The sequence below is a fragment of the Pan paniscus genome, chromosome 7, assembly GCF_029289425.2.
Source record: "Pan paniscus chromosome 7, NHGRI_mPanPan1-v2.0_pri, whole genome shotgun sequence".
Classification (NCBI taxonomy): Eukaryota; Metazoa; Chordata; class Mammalia; order Primates; family Hominidae; genus Pan; species Pan paniscus.
In genome coordinates this window covers 100,588,182-100,604,002 of record NC_073256.2, presented here as the reverse complement: position 1 = coordinate 100,604,002, position 15,821 = coordinate 100,588,182, and the positions used below count along the sequence as shown (strand labels likewise).

The following is a 15,821-nucleotide window of genomic DNA, read 5'->3' as shown; positions in this document are numbered from 1 at the left end:
CATACTCTTAACTGCTATAATAATTATAGTAGTAGCAATAATTAACCTCATTGAACACTACTATGTGCCTAAGCATTTTATACACATAAGTAATTTAATTCTTACAATAACTATTGGATACACAGTATATTATTTTTAATTTCCAGGTAGAAATTAGAGGTATATAGGGGTTAAAGGATTTCCCCAAGGCCACGATGGTAGTATACTATGGAACAGACTCCACTCCAGGCAATCTGACAGGAAAGCCTCTGTTCTTCTCCACCCAGATCCTGTCTCCCAGAAAGCAAGCATCTCTCATTCTATCTTTCCGAATCCACTGGCTCATCTAAACTCAATTCAAAATCCTCTGTTAAGCCTTCTCTAACCTTTCCGGCCAATAGTACATTCTCTCTTTAAAAATCTCTAAAGCAGAATATACTTTGCCTAGGATAATGGATGGATGGGAATGTTTAATGATATGTTGCTGAGTATTAATATTATTTCTCTGGTTGATGCTTTATCGCTGTATTTCAATCATACTTTTGAGGGGAGGAACCCAACATAAGAAAGCCTTCTTAGCATTGGGGATAAATTCTCAATTTTAACTTTAATTGAATTGTCTTTAATTTCCTGTTAGATGCTTCAGGGCATTTATATTAGTTTGTCACCTATTCTGTCACTGAAAGTGCATTGACAGGTCCCCAAAGGCATTCAAACTTACTAGAGTCTTTCTTGTTAGACATTAGAATTTAGATTAATTCTTTAAAGAAATTGATTTGATCGAATTTTTTTTTTCCAGAGGGCATCAATTTTTCCACTAAGAAACTACAGCTAAAGCTCACTGATATTCATGTTTTCTCTTTTGTAAAATGCTAATCTGCAATGTCACATTTTCTTTATTTTATGACTCTATGATGTCAGGAAAGGACAAGTTGATTATAGTTTTAGTTCAATTTGATTTTAAAAGGGACAGAAATGCCTAGTGGCAATCTATTTAAAGCAATTCATTTTAAATGCTTATCAGTATTCATTTTTGGTAAATTATGACATTAATATATTTTCTTTATATAGTTTTCTCCTTAGCAGAATTCAGTCATATTACAAATTCTGAAATAAGAAATGACAAATTATCCAAGCTATAACATTAATTTCCTCTTCTGAACTTGCCAAACCATTAAATGCTGGAAACAGCTATTAATTAAAGAGTAAGCTATATACCTTAGTAAATCTTTATTCAAATTATTTCAATATTAACATCGTATATTTTAAACTTCACTGATACTTTTCATTTGTGATTTGAGTTAGAAACTTTTGTTATTTCCAGAAACCAACCTAATTATAAAAAGTACTATAAATTAATGAATATTTATACATGCACATATATATTTTATTCACCTATATGTATACATAATGTAATCTGCCTATATGCTCCTAAAAAGAATATTAAATCATGATTCTAGTTATGCTTGCCAGTGAATTATAAATTTTTATTAATGTTTCACTAAAGTAACACTAATCAACAGTTAGCTTTTGTGACTTGAGCTCTAAATTTATAGAACTATATGAAATGAATAGAATAGATCAGTCTGTTGTCTTTCTGTAATAACAGGGGGCTGGCATCATGCTCAAGTACATCATGGCTGGCTGCCCCTTGTTTCTGGGTAATCTCTGGGATGTGACTGACCATGACATTGACTACTACACAGAAGCTCTGCTGCAGGGCTGGCTTGGAGCAGGCCCAGGGGCCCCTCTTTTCTACTATGTAAACCAGGCCTGCCAAGCTCCCTGACTCAAGTATCTTACTGGGGTTGCACCTATAGCCTATGGCTTGCCTGTCTCTCTGCAGTAATCCCTTGGAGCTATCTTATTGATGCTGGAAGCCACATGACTATTCTACCTCCAAGCTTAGATTTAATCCTTAGGATAAATCTTTTGAAGTGATTTTTCCCCAGTGTTTTATATGAAACATTTCCTTTTGATTTAACCTCAATATAATAAAGATACATCACTTTACAAAAGTAAGTAAAATTAACACAATTATATGCTGAATAGATTTTAAATGATCATTTGTCTTGATTGTCCTTACAAAATCTTTTTATCCCATAATTTATCTTTCTACCCATTGCTTATCTATATCTTTCCAGCATAACAGAGATACTCTAGGATGCACAGTTCCAAAGAATGATTGCTGCTAAAAAATAAAACACACCACATTTCTTTCAAAGTATCTCTAGTTTGTATTTAGTAGTCCAGTTTTCAGATTTAGCCTTTTTTCAAGACTGTCGCATCTTACACACACAAACACACACACACACAAACACACACAGAAAGAAAAGATGAAATTAAACCTCATGTGTGATTTACCATTGGACTTAAGGATAGATTCTTATGTTACATGTTGTAATGGTTACAAACTGTAAAGTCTCTTCACATTATTTCTCCAAGTAGCTGACTTTGGCAATTTGTCTTTCTATAAAAATCCCTTCATCGTTTATTTTTTCCAATGTAGGAAACAAGTCATTGAAATTTTCAACACTTGGAGACTTTTTGAGAGACAGAAACTTGTGTATACTCCACATTGGGGTGACCTAACCTCCAACGAGTTGCTGCAGAAACTCCTTTTCTTTTATTACTAAGACTCAAAATGGAATTCATATTTATCTATCTACAGAATAGATACATGAATACAGAATTACATAGAAATCCATAAATCTATTTAGTGTGCTATTGAAGTTATCTTAGTTAGGTCCACAAAGTTTGTTGAGTACAACAAACTTTAGCCTTTTCAGAAGCATCAGTACCTTCCTGCATTTTGAGCTGCATTTTGTAAAAACAAAGTATTTCAATAGTGATTCTTTCTCAGTATAGTGCTGAAATAAAAGGCAGTGTTCTACAGCAGATAGCACATAGGCATAAGAACTAAGAGACTCTACTATGTCTATTAGCTATATGACTTTCTGTGTTTACTCATCAATAAAACTGGGATAATAGTATTTGCCTTACTTGTCTTAAATGGTTGGGATGCAGAGTAAATCCAAGTCTCTACAGTGGCTTAGCAAGCTGCATTGGAACTTGCCCTGTGTCTAACTCTCTGACCTGATCCCCAGCCAGACTTTCTCTCTCTGGCTCGGCTCTGTTGCAGCCACACTGGCTTCCTTATTGTTCCTTGACTATTCAACTTAAGGTCTCTGCACTGATCATTTTCTCTCCACAGAATGCTCTGCCTCTGACAGCTTCAAGGTCACTTTCTCTTTTCCTCACATCCTTTAGGTTTCCACTCAAATGTCACCTCAATCAATGAAATATAGTGTTCCCAACTTTCTCTATGTGTTTATTCTTTTACCTATTGGTCAGCTTATTATCTGTTTGTTTTCTGATAAAAGGCAATCTCAAGGAATATGGGAAATTTTGTTATCCTTTCTTTAGGAATAATATTCTAACATAAAATTTTTTTTCTGTATCACTCCATATAAAAATTCAGCAATGTGTTTAGTTGGAAAGTTTGTATCACTGCTTTTTACCAATTAATGTGAAACTATGCAAATATTATTTTACTTTTTATGACATTAAATATATCTTCAGATACATATATCTTATCATAATTTATCACTGTATGGTAAATTATGCTTTTAACATCTCTATAGTTTGCCTCTCTTAATTGCTCAAATATTCAAACCATGAACTAATTTTGTATGTTTCTCTGAAAAGACAGTTTATGCACTCCCTTTGGAAGTAAAATTATTTCTTCATTAAAAGCAACATATTATATTTCAGTACTTTAATATATCACAAGCTAAGCCAAGAGCACAGTGTTATTTGCTCTGATAAAATACTTTTCCAATTGGTCCTGGATTTTTGTTAGACATTTTTGTGTTTGTCTCCCCTACTGCAACACAGTATGGTGGAAAGCAGAGACCATTTTTTATCCATCTTATGATTTTCTAACACTTTATACATAGCAGGCCCTTCATAACTATCTGGTTAATTTATTGAATATAGGCATTCGTGCAATGATAGTTAATCCCTCCCCTCTTTAAAGAGAAATAAAATGAAGGACATTACTTACATTTAGAACCTGTTGACCCACTGGCAGTAGATCTCGATCCACCTTTCATGGAAAAGACTCCTTTCCCCCTGCGAGTCGTTGTGACTGCCACTCTGGGACGCTTCAGCGGAATTACTGCACGGGGAGGTGGAGGCACACGCCCGTGGTAATCAAATAACCTTTACAAAACACAAATGGGACTGAGAGTTGGTTTGATGCCCGAGAGTTCTATCAAATATGTGAAATGTTGAACAGAATGTCCTGGTAGAAAATTTCAATAAATGTTTTCTTTCTGCTGCTGTTCTCTAATATTCAGATGCAGGTATTTATTGGCAGATTTAATTTTCACTAAGAAAATAGGATGCTAATATAGTCTATGCTTTCTGGACTTTAGAGTGTGACCTCCAAGAGGAACTCATTTGTAAGGTATGAAAGGACAAGGAGCTTTGCTCCAACAGTACCATGCAATTTATTGAAATTATGCTGACCTTCATTCCTAAATATATTTCTTTGCTTGGTAAAACAGATTTACACTTCTTATGAACAGAAATATTCCTCTTACACATCAAACACTTATTAGCACATTAGTTTAAAAGAGGAAAAGATCTTGCAGAACAGGAACAAAGAAATAAAATTACTGTTCAAACAGTAAACAGCCCAGCAAGATAAAAAGTAAAACCAGCTTCAAGAAAACAGCTATGAGAGACAAATCAATATGGTGCTTCAGCTCACTTTAAGCATCTTTTCAGTAACAAAGGCTCCTCTGATTGCAGACAAAAGGAGACAGTTTGAATGACATGAAGCTAGCATGAGGATAAAACTGTTGACTACTTACGGTGGGAAATATTTATCAAGATATCTTTTAATTATTCTGACCATTTGCTAGATTTGCAAATTGAGACTAGAGATATTTTATAGTTAGATATTACAAGCATATTTAACAAAAAAATCAATAAAACTTAAAACCTTTGCCGAAAAGTGAAAAATGATATTCACCACAATCAATTAATTTCCATTAAACAATGAAAGGAATCAAGGTATAAGGGTTAACTCATTTATAAAAATATATAATTCATAGATTCAGAAGCTTCATATTATTTGTACTGCATCCACATATACAACAAATTTTTATATGACAGCACATTTGAGTAACCTAAAAGGTCAATGAAAAAATACTGGGATACATTTCCTCATTTTCATGACTATTTTCCAGTGAACTAGACATGTAATTACATTATTCACTATAAAGAAAATAGCATTATTGACTTAGAATTATGATGGTTACATATTTTATTGTGACAGAATAAAATATTGGATTACATTCTTATAATTACTTTAAAACAGTCAATAAAAACAATCTAATATGAAAGTCAGAAATGAGAAACTAGAATGGGAAGAAAATAAAAAAAACAAGTTCTATAATAGGTTAATTCATAAAATTACATCTTGTTTATACATACAGATGAAAATGTGATCATCTACTTTTAGGAAATAATATATGAAATATAATAAAAGTTAAGATAGACTGGTTTCCAAATATTCACTTAGAGACATTTAAAACTATTATACTGTGAGGTGAGGGAAGCACAAAAAGCACTATTAAACCAAATTTAAAGCAAAATTCCTTAGTATTAAGAATATCTCCTACATTAGAGACTTAGGGTATTCGAAAATGATTTAGAACATGCTGGGGAAAAAACTAAGAGATATCTGGAAAGGAAAAGAAATGAAATGAGACAGAGTTCAAGAGAGGTGCCATCTTCTGTGACTAAGCAAAGTCCATTAGAGCTGAAGAACAGCTAGCAAAGAACAGGTCATGGATGTCAACACATAATAGTTTACTTCAAAGAGCACAGGCAGGATGAGGCTGAAAAGGGTTATGAATATCATCCATACCACTAGGGGCTTGAGAATCAAAAGGGTCAGCTAGACCTGCCCCTCATTTCAATCACAAAACAAGATCTACATTAGTTATTTATAAGTTGAATTCACAGAGCACCTTAAGTCAGTGAACCAAAATACAAAGGCACTTTGCATGAGCTATAACACCCAAAACTATTGAGCGAAAAGAAAATATGACAATTGACTGATCTCTTCTAGAGTAGAAGTTGCTGCTTGAAATGAAAGGCAAGCTCTTTTAGCAGGACCATTTCCCTAGGACACCAATGTGTAGTTTTACAGGTTCATTAAACAAGCCAATCTATAAACTGGGTTAAGAAAATCTCTAAAACACAATCAAAATATATAATGATGTAAGAGTGCTATAGTAAAAATACAGGCCAAGTAAAGTTCACTATATTCACTGCTACTTTAATTGCAATGTAATTTAATACTACTTTTATAGGAAACAAAAATGTTTATCAATATTTCTATTGCTTCCCCCAGCCAAGGATTACCAAACCTCCAACGGTGGCATGGCCTGATCTTATGCTGAGAAAGAGCCATACTTGCTCACTGTATTTATGATATGCTTTTAGTATGGGGCATACATTTTAGTAATATACTTAGTACTTTACTAAACAACTTTCCTTTGGTATAAATTCCTATGGTGAGTGGCCTGTTCTCTGAATATTTTGGTGAGCTACTTCAAAGGAAAATGACTATTTTTCTTTCTCTCTCTCTTGTTTTTTTGAGACAGAGTGTCACTCTGTCACCCAGGCTGGAGACCAGTGTTGTGACCTCACTGCAACCTCTGCCTCCTGGGCTTAAGCAATTCTCCCACCTCAGCCTCCCAAGTAGCTGGGACTACTGCATGCCACCGTGCCCGGCTAAATTTTTTTGTAGAGATAGCATTTTGCCATATTGCCCAGGCTGGTCTCGAACTCTTGGACTGAAGTGATCTGCCCAACTTGGGCTCCTAAAATACTGGGATTATAGGCATGAGCCACCAAGCCTGGCTGGATGACTTTCACCAAGGTATTGGGTAACGTTTTACCAATTCTTTCTTCCACTTTGATGGGATGTTGGGCAGCATCAGGACTTAACTATTTTAATGTGATAGGTCATTCACAAAACAAAATTGGGAATGCGTGAGGCAGGAGAATAGGGTCTGGAGGCAGGGAACCTAAGGCTGTTTCATGCTGACTTCCTAGAACTAAATAAAAAGGAAAACCCCACCTTTCTACGCCCAAGTAACAAAAGGACCAGAGGCTACTCCCTTTGCGCCCCTCCTCATCCTGCCACCTTTTTCTGCATGGCCGATGAAAAATTGAAAGTACCTCTGATTGGTCCCCTCCTGCAACCAATCGGACTGATTGTGGGCCACTACTTAATATACATAGGGCCAAGCAACCAATGGGAAACCTGTAGAGAATATTTAAACCCCAGAAAATTCTGTCACCAGGCTCTTGAGCCCTTATGCTCGGTTGGCTCCCACCCTGTGGAGTGTACTTTCATTTTCCACAAACCTCTGCTTTTGTTACTTCATTCTTTCCTTCCTTTGTTTGTGCGTTTTGCCCAATTATTTGTTCAAGAACCTGGACATCCTCCACCAGTAACATGGGCTAACACGAGGGCATAATTTTTAATTTTACAACTTTTAATGGACCTGAAGACTTTCTTAATTTTCACTGGGCACTCTTGAGTCAATTAGAAATAAAAGAAGGGAAGACTGGATGTTGTCCTAATGTACAAAAACATAACAAGACAAGGATAGAAAGCGGGGAAGGCTTTCTGGGATTGCAAGATGGGATATAGGGGTTCTTCAAAATCTAGAGGGAAGTAGGTGAAAGGCAGCCCAAGAAAGACAGGTATTGGCCTTCTCATCAGAATTCGGCCTACAGTAAATCAAAGAAATTTTACCTTTATCAAATATTAGATTGGCAAATAGTATTGAGACTAAGGAACTAGTTCATTTAAGATTGTAGACTGACAGCAGAAATGGCAATCCAGCAGAATTAAATGGAATCTAAATCTCCGGGCTAGTGAAAAGCTTTAATTTTTTTCCTTCCTCTTGTTTTTCTTGTTCCTTACCCTTTGGAGTTATATTTCCACTCCTTTCCTTTAATAGCTCTTAATTTTCCCTAATATTTCTTGGTCAGGATAATTTTCTCCCAAATACTTACTCATCAAATAGATAATGGTTTATAATGAAGCCAAACATATAATAATAATTCTTTCCTCAAGGTCCATTTTACAGTGAAAACTCTAAAACACCTGCTGTCAAGTAATAAATTTAAAAAATTCAGTCCGATTTTAATAAAACCAACTCATGGAGAAAATTTGAGAATTTAATTTCTTTATTTAATAAACGTTTCTATTTTCTATGTACCCTTTTCTTATTTTGCCTTTTAATGCTTTAAATAATATCTGACATATGTAACTTTATTAGCTAGCAAAAGCTAAAAACTGGTAATATTAATTTTAATAGTAGTTTATTTGATAAAATAGACAACTTTTCTCTAGGAAGAATAAGGACATTTGATTTCATCTACTGTTCTTAAACAATAATTGTTTTTGGACAAAGGTAATTTAATTTAAAAACTAAGTGCCTTTTGGACAAAGACATATTAACAAAGCAAACATTATTTTAAGTGTCTTTTTTAAAAAAGAGCTTGTTATTATTAAGCTTTAGCAATAATAAAGTAACATTTTGGAAAAAAAAAAGTACATAAAAAAACTACAACTCTAAGTCTCTGACCCCAGAACAACTACTATAATCCTTTAATCTTTTTTATAAGCATCCATATTTTTCACATAATTGAAAACATAATATATGTACAGTCATGTATTCTAGCTCATTCTCTTTGGTTTATATTAAAAACATTTCTCAGGCCTGTTAAATGGTCTTCGTAATGTTTATTTTAATGGCTGTGGGGCATTTTCTCAGGTAGATACACCACATTCTAATAAATCATTACCTGATGGCTAAACTTCTGACTTGATGCTTATATTTTACTGTCAACAAACGTGGTTTAAAACACAAGAAAAGAAACTGAAAAATGTAATATGTGTGTTGTATTTTATTACTGAATATTAAAATTTCATTTTAGATTAGTAGTAACTTCAAACATTTTCTGGTATTTACCTGTTTCTTTCTAAATTGCCCTCATGAAAACAATTCTTCTTTTTCCTTGTTCATGAATCAAAACTTATAGTTACTAAGTAGTTGATGCTAACAAAAATATTTGGTCTTCCCTAGGGGGCTAAAATTTCTGGGCTACCCAGAGGCAAAACCTGAGAACAAATTCAGGGCCATATTCTCACCAGGACCTTTCAGTAGCTCTACAAAGATCAATAACCAGAGGACCAGAGAAGATCTTGCTTCATGTCTTGATTCAATCTCCAGCCTTCCTTTTCATTATGCTTAACTTTGACAGATGTATAGTATATAAAACCAAAGTAAGGTGCCTATTCATTTCTAAGAAGGGATAGATTTGAAATCTACACAAATAATTCTTACAGGCTGGTAGTGTATCTGTTCCCTGTACTGTTTAAACTACTCAAAATTCATAAACTCTGCCTATAATTTCTACTCTGACTTCAAATAAATCTTTGGTTACAGTTGAATCAGAAAATAATTTTAAAAGGCACACTCTACCTGAGACCAGTAAATGAGTAAATTCCATTGCTCTTTTTTGTTATTAAATTTTCCAAGGTTTTCTGTGAAGTTCTCTCCTTGGATCACACGGAAATACTTCTTGAACATGCTTTTAAAGGCAAGTTGATTGCAATCTTGAATGATCTCTTTTGCAATATTTTGATTCTAATACAGTCTGTATTTTATCTAACATTGCTAACTGTACATTTTGTATACAGCTTTGTGTAATTAAAAAGTTAATAAATTCAAATGGTGTTGTGGGGTTATAAGCCACTAAAACGATTTTCTCATTTAATTCTTGTAATTCTGTAAGGTCAGTAGTGTTAAGCCATTTTGCCCATGAAGGAAACTGGCACAAAAAAGAGATGACTTCTCCAAGCTTAACCAGTCAACACATGTGCATCTAGTCCTGAAATTCATGTCTTCTGACTCCAAATAATACCATTTGTCAAGTGTACCATGCTGTTATTTTCAAACATTTCAAATGGAATACCATACTACCAGAGGATAGTTCAAATTTGCATAACAAAACATTGTTTCTTGTTAATATGTTTTCCAATATTCATGAATATATATCGTGCTCTCTAATCAACTATCTGAAACAACTGTAACTTAGTGTTCTTGCGTTAACTGCAAATCTAGTAGTTTCTTGGATCAATTAACACAAAATCAAAATGGTTCCAGAATTGAACAATGCCTATTTTGGATCATTTAAAATGTATATGTGTTTTACATAGAGGTAAAACACCTGTGGCATTTGTTTTTCTCTATTAATAAAAGTCTCCTTATCACTGGAAATTATAAACTGATCAGTGCTTTTCCTAGTATTATTGAAAAAAGAGGTTGGATTTAGACAGCCAACATTGCAGAAGTTAAAAACTTTCCCTAGGGAGATTAAATATAATTTTAGGTATACATCTCCTTTTACTTTGTTAGAGTATAAATACTTACATTTAATGTATTAACATACAATGTCCTACATTTAGAGTCATACATGGACCTTTAAAAGAAAACGCCATTCAATGCTGTAAATTATTGGGCAATGCTTTGTGTAAAAGAGAAAAGATAAGAATTTAGAATAACCACTCATCTACTCTTTAATGATACTCTTCATGATCCCTGAAACCATGAATAGACAGGTCAATGAATCACAGTAAGGTGGAACATTGTGTAAAGAAGTTTTCTAAGCTAAAACTATCTAAGGGTTGGAAACCTTCAATCACATTAGAGTCTCCAAACCTGGCAGAAATAGTATGACAATATAATGTGGACATATGTCAGTTATTAAGCTATTGTTTCTTGGTTTCAGACCTACCCTTAGCCACAGATGATGGGTTTGGAACTCCGAAAACCACGCTTCTGGAGGTGAGGGTTAGGGTTGGGGTTGGGCAGCTAGCTCCCTGCTGGGCTCAGCCAATAAAGGACCTAAGAAAGAGACTGCAAGGTTGGAGCAAGAAAAAGGGACCTGCTCCTTCTTGTTTTGCTTTTTATTTGTGTTTTGGCTTCCTGCTCTTTTCAGCATTACCCCAATCTAGTTTCTTCATCCTGGCAACAACAATTCATTCCAGTAGCATCAGCAGAATCCAGTCTGAGTAATTTTGCAACACTTGGAGAACAGCCACTCCACGTTCCCTCAAAGACTCCAGCACCTGTCAGCCCATATCCCCATCTCAGAGATTTGGGTGTCAGCACCACATGTTCTCCTTGTGGACTCAGACACAGCAGCACCATCTGAACAGAATCTCCTATGCATAGTTTCAGCTCTGGTAGGCTCTTTTTCTACAGCAATTTCTGAGACCCCAAATCTTCCTTTGTTTCTCCAGCCCTAGAGGTGGTAGCAGCTTCCTGCAGTCGCTAACTCCAGTATATCACAGTGTTGTCTTTTTGCGTTTTCAGTTCTTTAATACCGAGTTAACGAGTTTCTATATGCAATTAGCCCTGTTATATGTAAGTAGTGTAATTTCTGTTTTCATGACCTAAACAAGCAGCATGGGGTTAACAGAAACAGCTGAGCGCTCTCTGCAGGCAAGTGTGATCAGCTGCAGCTGGAATGCTTTGGGGGAGTAGGAGAGGGAAAACTGGGAAAACAGAATAATCCAGAGATGTCCCAAATAAGCTATTATGGAAGACAAACTGACCAACCAGTTTGTTTCTCAGTTATATGGACACTGCTGTATGAATGTCAATATGAGAAATACATCTACCATTATTTTTTTTTCTTTTTCTTTCTTTTTCTTTTCTTTTTTTTTTTTTTTTAAGACAGAGTTTCGCTCTGTCCCCAGGCTGGAGTGCAGTGGCACGATCTCGGCTCACTGCAACCTCCGCCTCCTGGGTTCAAGCAATTCTCCTGCCTCAGCCTCCTGAGTAGCTGGTATTACAGGTGCCCACCACCACACCTGGCTAATTTTTGTATTTTTGGTAGAGATGGGGTTTTACCATGTTGGCCAGGCTGGTCTCAAACTCCCCACTGCAGGTGATCCGTCTGCCTCGGCCTCCCAAAGTGCTGGGATCAGGCGTGAGCCACCGCGCCTGGCCCCATTATTGTTAATGGTTACTGTTAACTGTTAATACTAGCTAATGTTGATTAAGCACTAAAAAATACCAGGCATAATGCTGATCATTATGTTACCTCATTTAATTCTTAGAATGATTTCATGAATTAGGAATTAATTTCATGCTCACCTCCCAGAGGACATAACAGATTTTGTGATATTAACTAACTTGCCCAAGTTTGCACCTCTGCTAAAAGAGAGAGAAAAAGAAAACACAAATGCAAGAAGACTGTAACTTATGAGAAATGACTGTGGATTAGTAGTGACTCTGTAAGCTATGTATCTTGTCCAGCCTCTCCATTCTGTTTTTACTTCATGGTATTCTATGTTTATAGGGAACTCTTGAGTATATCCACTAGTGGCAGATGCTTATGTCTTTCTTAGCCAAGTGCCAAAAATGGAAAATAAACTAATGAGAGCACAGACTGCTCAGACAGTCTGTTAACAATACAACCATACTGATCTATTTCACACTTACATGCCAAACAGATTGTACATAAAACAAATAAATGATTTTGAAAATTGTTCATACTGTAGCTAAGTTCTTGTATAGTAGAGAGTCACCTGAAAGCTACAGCCTGTCTAATTATTTGACTATTTAAGGCTCTTGTTATTTGGCAAGTAAGATGGAACTATTGATTATCTATCTATCTATCTGTCGATCTATCTCCATCCATCCATCTATCACCGATCTAATCTAATGATTTTATTGAGCTAACATTTCTAAATAGTAAAATGCAAATCCTGGCTTCCTTTTAAAGATGAGAAAACTGAAAACCTGACTTGCCTAAAGTTACAAGGCTAGTTACCATGTCAGAGGCATTCAAACCAGAGCGACTCCATCTTGAGTGAGGGCTAGGAAGAATGAGGCTGGGACTTGCTGGGCTGCATTCTCAGGAGGTTAGGTATTTATTCCTAGCTTCTAGATGTTTATGGTTAAGAGAACAGATTAATAATGTTTACTAAACAGACCCAGGCCCAGGAATGTCTTGATATCTCCATATCTTGAGAACAAAAGCATTCCTAATTTTGCTTTAAAGATAGTCATATTGATTCTTGCAAAATGCAGTAATTAGAAAAATGTATCCTTTATCACAAACCCTTGTAGTAGAGCACAACTCCCCATGGTTTTTGTTGTTGTTGTTGTTGTCCTATGTATAAACAAGCATTGTACCTAGGGCAGGCACGTCCTTCCTCTTACTTTTGGGAATACTGGGAATACTCTACTCTGTCTATGGAGTAGCTATAGTTTCACCACCTTTCTTTCTTAATAAACTTGCTTTTGTGCTGTGGACTCGCCCTGACTTGTTTCTTGCAAGACCCAAGAACCCTCTCTTGGGGTCTGAATTGGGACCCCTTTCCGGTAACAACCAGAACTTGGGTCTCCTACGGTGTAGAGTAAAACTCCATGTTAGGTGGAAATTCTTTAAATGTATAAGGAAGTCATATGATAGAAAATAAAAGATGCTAAAATGGTTTTATATAGACAGAGTATAAGACAATGTATATTAATTGAAAACTTTATTCGTAGCAAGTGAAAAAATAGCTATAGTAGAAAATGTCTTTAAACTTGTCAAAAAGTAACATTTTCAAATAGTATAAAAACAGTCTAGATATCCTTCCTTAATAGTAAATGGGATTATTTTAATGCTGCCAGATATTTGCATCACTTTTAGAATAAGTTATGTTTCTTAATATTTAAAATATATTTTATAGAAATTATAAAATTTCTATAAAATGCTTTGAGAAAATCATTCTTAAAAATTATTTTTTTGTCAGAAAAGGATAACTAGTGAAATAAGTTGCTTAATTCAGTAGTTTGAGCATTGCAGCAATGAAGTTACAGTTGTGGGTCTGATTCTCAAGTAGGAATCGCATAGCTCCATAGGCTGATATTGCCCTCCCCATTGTGCATATTCACATAGTTGGTTATTGAATCTAAATTGGATGCCTAGATTATGATCATAGTTCTGTCACTAATTAGCTTGGTGACCTTGGGAAAATGACTGTGTCTCTAAATCTAAGGAGATGAATTAATAATACAGAGTATCCACTATGTGTGAGGTTTACTGATAGTCCCCAAGGATACAAAGATAAGCAAAACTGAACATTGTTCAGGTGGGGGAAGGAAGACAGACATGAATCAAACACTGCAGAAAGAAATATAGCAATAGAAATTAGGAGAGGTGCTGTGAAGTAACAGTGCTGGGTGCTGAGCGAGAGGAACAGAGGAACCTAATTTAATCTGTGAGGGATGTTCATGCTGAGATCTGAAAGATGAGGAGTCAAGTGAACCAGGTAGTGTAGGGAGGTATGAGGAGATGGAACAACACAGAGAAAGGACCTGAGGCAGGAAGAAACATGGAATTCTTGTGGAACTTACAAAAGGCCCTAGAGGCTGGAGCAGAGAGAATAAGACCCTTTCAAGGATCACAGTTACTTCCTCTTTAAAACATCTATTGAAAAATTTTTTCTAAGTTTGCATTTTTATACAGTACCTAAGGTTTTTTTTTGTTGTTTGCATAATACTCATAATTAAAGGCTTAAAATATATTTACCTCATTTTTTAATCCAGTAATCTATCTATATATAGTTGATCCTCATCTCTGATATGCATAAGTTTCAGTTACTGATATTAGTTAAATAACACCAGTTCTCCGACAACACAAATTTTAGTTACTACAACATATAAACTGTAAGTAATTTAATAAAGTCCAAACTTTGCTTCTAGCTTTTCCACAAATAAATGCATAAATAATAAATGTGCATGATAATAACAATGATCACTAATCACATTCCATCTTTCAAAGTCTGTCAATGATTTTTTTTGCTGTTCATTGATTATTCACTTCACTCACTTGTTTCAGATCATTAATTGTAATGCTTCCTTATCTCTCAGTGATAAAACGTGGCATTTTGCAAAATTGAATAATCAAAAGAAATAATTGATCAAAGATGAAAATGCAGCAAAGAATCGAAGAGTGATAATACTAGATGTGAAACTCAAATTAAATGTAAATGAAATTACAGAAGAAATAGCTCACTATAGGGATACTGATACTCCTCTACTCAAGAGACTCTAGGTATGGAGTCAGAGGAACTTAGTAAAGGCAAACTTATTGACATAAGTGAGGAAAGTGGATGTGATGTGATGAAACGTATAAAGCTATGGAGGGGAAGTGACCCTGGCAAGAGAATCACACATTGAAAGAACTCTCAGAGATAGTTCACAACATTGATAGAATGTCAAAGCTAATTCAACCTTAGAGAGGAGTATCCAACAAGGGATAAAACAGATGCCTACTCCATATCCTGTCCTGAGTTAGGAAATGAGAAGGCATGCACTGTTTCAACTACTTTTGATAAGTGTTCTTTACAAAGAACTAAAACACCTTAATTCTTAATATTTTATTGTTTTAAATTATAGTATACTAAATAACAATTAACTTTACTATAGTTTCCCATTAGTTTATAGAGAAGAGAATAAAAGTTGTTAATGTTTTGACAAACATGTTTAAGATCATGAGACAATCCTGTTTTTTCCTCATTGGATGGTTTCATCTTGCATCATCACCTTTATGGCCTCCTACTGTCCTGCAAAGCAGGAACAATCTGTAAATTTTACAGACTCTACCCAATATAGCATTTTCAATGTTTTATTATGGACTTTAGAAGGTTGGAGTTATTTTTCTGAGTTTTCAAACTC

General features: G+C 35.0%; 1 protein-coding gene across 23 annotated transcripts in view; it reads right to left on the bottom strand.

The window, feature by feature from the left end:
* RALYL (RALY RNA binding protein like) overlaps positions 1-15,821 on the bottom strand; it is a 730,691-nt gene that overhangs the window by 55,107 nt on the left and 659,763 nt on the right. For all 23 annotated transcript variants that reach the window (XM_057303038.1, XM_055116694.3, XM_055116691.3 and 20 more), the window contains one exon: positions 4,046-4,203. In XM_057303038.1, the coding sequence (XP_057159021.1) occupies positions 4,046-4,203 (158 nt within the window). The remainder of the gene's footprint in view (positions 1-4,045; positions 4,204-15,821) is intronic.